The 6,131-nt window shown below is 37.5% G+C and overlaps 1 protein-coding gene across 2 annotated transcripts; it reads left to right on the plus strand.

Moving 5' to 3' along the window:
* Positions 1-2,364: 2,364 nt before the first annotated feature.
* Positions 2,365-5,813, plus strand: LOC120265639 (peptidyl-prolyl cis-trans isomerase FKBP18, chloroplastic). 2 transcript variants are annotated; one of them, XR_005537725.1, is made up of 6 exons: positions 2,365-2,710; positions 3,894-3,964; positions 4,054-4,140; positions 5,141-5,326; positions 5,404-5,463; positions 5,612-5,628. XR_005537725.1 is itself a non-coding variant. In XM_039273624.1 (6 exons), the coding sequence occupies exons 1-6, from the start codon at positions 2,452-2,454 to the stop codon at positions 5,675-5,677; spliced, it is 693 nt and encodes a 230-aa protein (XP_039129558.1). In that variant the 5' UTR covers positions 2,366-2,451; the 3' UTR covers positions 5,678-5,813. The 2 variants fall into 2 exon arrangements, 1 of the variants encoding a protein (XP_039129558.1); XM_039273624.1 differs by having other exon boundaries at positions 2,366-2,710; positions 5,141-5,290; positions 5,612-5,813.
* Positions 5,814-6,131: the final 318 nt, after the last annotated feature.

Raw genomic sequence — 6,131 nt, forward strand, 5'->3', positions numbered from 1 at the left:
CCAGCCTTTAGAGGTGGCGTTGTGGACTTGAGTGTTGATTTGTCCAGATCAGGTGGGAGCGTAGAGCCCTGATTGGATGATACATCGGGATCCCGGGGTCACCACACGGGACCGGTGAGCCAACGTCAAAGTGCGAAGACCTTGGCGGTTCTCAACTTAGTCGCGACGGCGGCTAATGTTGGAGAGAGTGTTTTTAGGCCATTGCTTATTTGATCGAGAATTTTATTTGTTTAAGTTGGTATTTCTACTCATTTTGGGAACTTATATCCAAGTATTTGTTTTATACATGTTAAGGTTTTGTCGATGCTCGTGAGAACCTATGTTTTGGTTTTAAATACCAAGGTTTCTTATATTACACTTTCATTGTGTGGAAATTGTGAAGCGTTTCAGTTTACTTATGTTATTGTAAAATGTGTTTATTGTATTTCATCGATTTGTTTTGATATTCTGTTAGATTTGTGCTAACCCATTCACTGAGTGACTATGGTTACTCACCCCCCTCCTCCCTTCCAGGTTTTAGTGGTTTGGGTCGTCATAGCGAGGCAAAGTGTTAGCAGTTTGCATTCCAAGTCAGGTTGTTTATTTATTGTTAATCAGGTTGCATTGTATGAGTGCAGTGGATCCACTAGTGTTCTTAACTCTGTAACTGTGATTTGTATATCTTTCACTTTACTGTTGATTCTTCGAGTGAAAGCTTTGCTTTTGGTACCTTTATTATTGTGGTGTTGTTTAGCAGGATTTTGTGAGCCTTGCGATGACTCGAGGGTTGAGTGGTGTGTGTCCCTCCTCGGGATCGTCGCGGCGGTTGTCACGTGGCGGGCCCGCGGGTCGGGACGTGACACTTTACCTTAGTAGAAGCCTCGGGTTTAGTTACTATCTCCATTGATTCAATTGAAACAACTATTTTGAAAGTGAGCCGCACCCAGTCAAAAGGTCAATCATTTTAGAATCCCTATCTCGAGGAATCCCTGGAAGCTCACATGCCTTGACACGTGTCTTGCCCTCGCCCTTCGGCATATGATTAGGGAGCACAAACACAGCTCCACCAGCCAATACTTTTGTGACACATTTGAATGTACACCCAATAAACATGTGAATACCATCAGTATATGCAGGTTGCATTGTCGTCCTTTTCTTTTAAACGAAGCTTGCTTGTTTAGATTGGCGATTACAACATTATTCAACGCACTACCAACTATCATGCTGGATGACGCAAGATCAATAATGACGTGTGTCCCTTTATGGCCGAGTTGGGAGTTCACAACCTCCACCATAAATCCCAAAATTTGAAATACCAGTCATTTTGGATCCTTATGAAAGACGCCGATCTGGTGCGCTGGACGTTTGGTATTCTTGTAGTGTGAAATCTCTTCAACTACCTTTGTAGTTTCCTTCATCTCCCAAGGAATCTCATGGTTGAATTGATGAGAAGCACGGAAGGTAAGCACCTTCCCTATGCAAGGCAGATATGCCAGGAGAATATGGTCATCCTGTTCTCATCGGAGTTATGGGCACTGCCCCATGTAGATCACCTCGGGTTCTTACCCGATGAGAAGCGAACATCTCATCTCCTAAATTATTGTCCTTCACCTTCCGAGTTGCTTCATGAATGGGTCGTACACATGAGTTATTTCCACTAACTATGCTAGTCACCTTCTACATAGTGCTTGACAGCTTCCCAATCATCAACATGGCACCTTTGACGCTTATAGCCGCCTTGGAAGGACAATCCGCCCTTTCAAGGCACTAAGGATTTCTTGAGTGTAGTGGAACTCGCGAGTGTCATATGGTATCCATGTTTATACCACCTTAGTGAAGCTCATCCAAGTTTGATAAGTCATCGGTAAAGGAGTAAATGGGTTAGCAACAATGCTTAAGGGACACCGTGCTTGGGAGATATGAGCGGCTTCCCCATAAAATGATAACACACACCATAGGGGAAACAACGACCTTAGAAAAACAAGCAATGACTGATACATGTTCTGGCTTCTCATTAACATTGAACACCAAACACATCCCCAGTATGGTTTGGACTAGCTGCATATCATCCTATCCTCCTTCGACCAAACTTCCTCGCCATCTTCTTCATCATCCCTTGAGAACATCCCAGTGAAGACTTTTAGTCCTCACTTCTCTTCTATGTATGATTTTTGTGAAATGATATGTTTGACCTGTACTTTTTTTTTATTTTAATAGAATAATTTGTAAATTTATAATAAAAAGATTCATTAGTAATATAATTAAGATAAACTCCTTGGCATGCTGTGGTTTATGTTATAAAAACAAGTACAGTCGCAGCCATGGGCCGGCCCAAACATCTGAAGACGATCAGTTTTCTTGATTAAGACGAACGGTCCAGATTGGCTGAACTCTGACGAGATATCGTTCCCAAAACGAGAGAAGCCTGTGCTTCTCCCACGCCCTCTCCATCTTTCTCTCGAGCCTTCGCCAATGGCCATGGCTTCTCTTCACCATCTCCATAGAGCTTCTCTTGACCCCATTTTTCTCTCCTCTGCCCCATTAGAAGCGGTAACACCTCCAAAACTGTCAAAGAACCAAAAGCCTAGCCATGCAGCGTCTCCAATGTTGAGGAGAGAGGCACTGTTGGTCTCTGCTATATCTTTCAACCTGATAGCACTGTCATCTCCTATACAGGCCAGAGAGAGGAGGAACAGGAATACTATCCCTTTGGAGGAGTTCATGACTACCTGTTAGTTTCCCTCTCTTTGACTCTCTCTCTCTCTCTCTCTTTATAATGTAGTTTGGCCCCATATTTGCTCTTCTTTTTGTGTCATTGATGGCTTTGTTGTTTATTAATTAGTGGCTTGTTGAATTGTGGAAGGATATGATGTGAAGATGTTGAATTGGTTTTTTTGTTACTTTCCACCTGCAGTCATTTTGCTACATTCATCCTGGACTGGTGATTGCAAAATCTCAATCTTTTTTATGTGGTTCAAGTCATATTTGCTGTTGTTTGTGTGTCATGGACGACTCTGCTGTTTAGAGTGGTTTGGTGGGCCGTTGGGGAATATGATTTGGTGCTGTTGAATTGGTTTTGTTGTTATTTGTTACTTGTTACTTGCAGCCATTTTGCTACATTCATCTTGGTCTAGTGATTGCAAAGAGTCCATCTTTTGCATGGTTGAAGTCCCTTGCTGGTAATTTAATTGTTGATGAGTAACAGATTCTTTTGTATGTGTGGCTTTTAGTTGATAACAGGCTGAACAACTTTTGATTGACATGTGGTAATGTTTGATGTCTCCATGGTAGTAGTTTGAAAAAAATTAAGTGAGTTTGAACTTTGCTACTAATTAAGTTTCGGGATACTGAAGGGCTTGTTACATTCATCAATTACTATTTTGTTACATTCGTCTTGGTCACGTGATTGCAAACTCTGCTATCTTGTTTAGTCTTGAACTTCCATGCTAGTTACTATTTATATGGTAATTTTGATTATTTTACGAGTAACTGTTTCTTTTTCATATGTAGTTTTTAAATGATAACAAGGCTTTTATGCTAGTTACTATTTATATGGTAATTTTGATTATTTTACGAGTAACTGTTTCTTTTTCATATGTAGTTTTTACATGATAAGAAGGCAGAATCATTTTTGATTGACAAATCGTAATTTTTGATGTCTCAATGGCAGCGTTTGATTTTTGATGTGAAACAGAGTCTAAACCTTATAACTGATTAAGTTTGGAAATGCTAAAGAGTCACCATCTTCACTTTTTTGTGATCTCATAGGCTCAATGGATTAGCAAAACATCGGCAAATGTCATTGGCCTATTTTTATCATTACATTGTTCATCTGCTCATCTACTATGCACAGGACAGTATCTATCCTCTTTTTTTTCCTCCTTGTTTTTCTAATATCTTGACACGTAAATCAGCCGATGGACTAAAATACTATGATGTTGTTGAGGGTAAGGGTCCAAAAGCTGAAAAGGGTTCTATTGTTCAGGTTAGCTGACAATTTATTTCATGTTAACTTCATAGGAAAACCTTTTCCTAATTTATAGATTACCCAATATGTTATTTGTGTTTATGTAGGTGCATTTTGACTGCCTTTATCGTGGCGTTACTGCTGTATCAAGTCGTGAATCCAAACTTTTAGCTGGCAACCGCATCATTGCGCAGGTCATTTATAGCCTCAATGTTATTCTAATTCAATTAACTACATCTCAATGTCTGGGAACTCCAATTTTAGAATTTTAGAATGCATTGCATATTATGAACGGCTAATGAATACCTGAGCACAAATTTAATGTTTGCTTATGTTTGAAAAAAGGCAAAATATTTTTGAGAAAAATTATATCACGTCAGCCTTTCCCTTAAATATGAACTTGTTCATGAACAAGCAAAATCACTGTTCATTCAGCATTATAAATAAACAAATAAATAATACGGCTTTTTGTCTCTACTTGCAAGGCTGTCATATAACACATCAGAATTGGTGCTTTGCTTCACCAATACCAAAGAGTTTAAATTGGTCACATGGCTGACATTATGCAAGTCTGTCATATAACTCATCAGAATTGGTGCTTTGCTCCACCAATACTAAAGAGTTAAAATTGGTTACATGGTTGATGTTATGCGAGTCAAAAATATTTATCTATATATATACAAAGTTGAGATTGAATAGAATTTGGATGAAGAGAGACCAGATACCTTCTGAAGATGTGTGTTCATTTTTAGGATAAATAAAAGGTGATAGTAAGTGAAATTGAAGGTGCTGATCTTGATTTGTTTTATAGCAAAAATATACTTTATTTGAACGAAACTGTGAATTTAATCTTCTTTTGTTTATTAACTAAAATGCATCTTTTAGGTTTTTCTTCTAAAAAGTTTTATTTTGTGCATTATCTTAGGGTGTGCACTTCCTTCTTTGTTAGTTTCTCCATTTTACATTACTAGAAATTACATTCTACTTACTCTGATCAATGGTGATGCAATCGTTGCCGTTTACAAGTGAAAAGTTAAAATTTATGTATAAATGCGCCAAAATGAACTCTTCTTATTGATTTGATTAATTTCATTGTATTAGTCTTCATACATTTGCCATCTAAATTTAACATGTCTCATTGATACCAAGCATCATCCAAATGTTCCTTATCTTGTCCTCTCTTTGTATCAGTAGCCTTATGAGTTCACTGTTGGATCACCTCCGGGCAAAGAAAGGAAGCGAGAATTTGTAGATAATGCAAATGGGCTTTATTCAGCTCAAGCTGCACCAAAGCCACCGAAAGCTTTGTACACTATAACTGAAGGAATGAAAGTTGGAGGAAAGGTTTGCTGTATAAATGCTCAGCTCAGCTTTTATTAGGCAAATACTCATCTAAAACACAAACTCTCAAACGACCATATTTTTTGAACTCCTTGATCGATTTCAAAATTGTGCAGAGAACTGTGATTGTTCCTCCGGACTTGGGTTACGGACAAAATGGCTTGAATGAAATTCCAGTAAGACACGTTTGTGATTTCATTCACAATTTTGGTGAAACCTAATTTAGCTGCAATGTGCATGGAAAAGTAGCAATTTGGATCAAACAATGGCATTGACATTTAGCTAATTCTTGTTTATATTAATTCCTCTTAATTCGATTTGCAGCCTGGGGCTCCTTTTGAACTGAATGTGGAGCTCTTGCAAGTTATGTCACCAGCAACAGCAAAGTAAAAAGCCTTGTGGTCTTGATGCTGAATTTTTGCCTAATTTGCATTTGTGAAGTTCAAAAGGTTAATTTTGTATACGTTTGGTCAAAATTTTATGAAGGAACTTTCTGGAAATAAAGTAGTAGTTGTATTTCTATTTATTTAATCATTAATTCTTATGTTTTGGTATTTTTTATTTCTTTCATTCTCTTGTAAGAAAAATTAATCTCACCATAACAAAACTAAATTGGCAAATTTTATACTATCAATTGTTTTGCTTCTATTTCTTCAACTCCAGGTAAAAGTTTGGTGTTTGATTGTTTTTTTCTTTAAATTACTATAATTAGAGGCGACAAGTTAGTTTGCCAAGGTAATAACCATGAATAAAAATTCAAACAGATAAAAAAAAAGAAAAAAAAGGAAAAGAAACGCACATCTATATTATTTAGATGCTTAATTTAAATTTTCCAAAAACTAAA

This window comes from Dioscorea cayenensis, chromosome 1 (assembly GCF_009730915.1).
Source record: "Dioscorea cayenensis subsp. rotundata cultivar TDr96_F1 chromosome 1, TDr96_F1_v2_PseudoChromosome.rev07_lg8_w22 25.fasta, whole genome shotgun sequence".
NCBI lineage: Eukaryota > Viridiplantae > Streptophyta > Magnoliopsida > Dioscoreales > Dioscoreaceae > Dioscorea > Dioscorea cayenensis.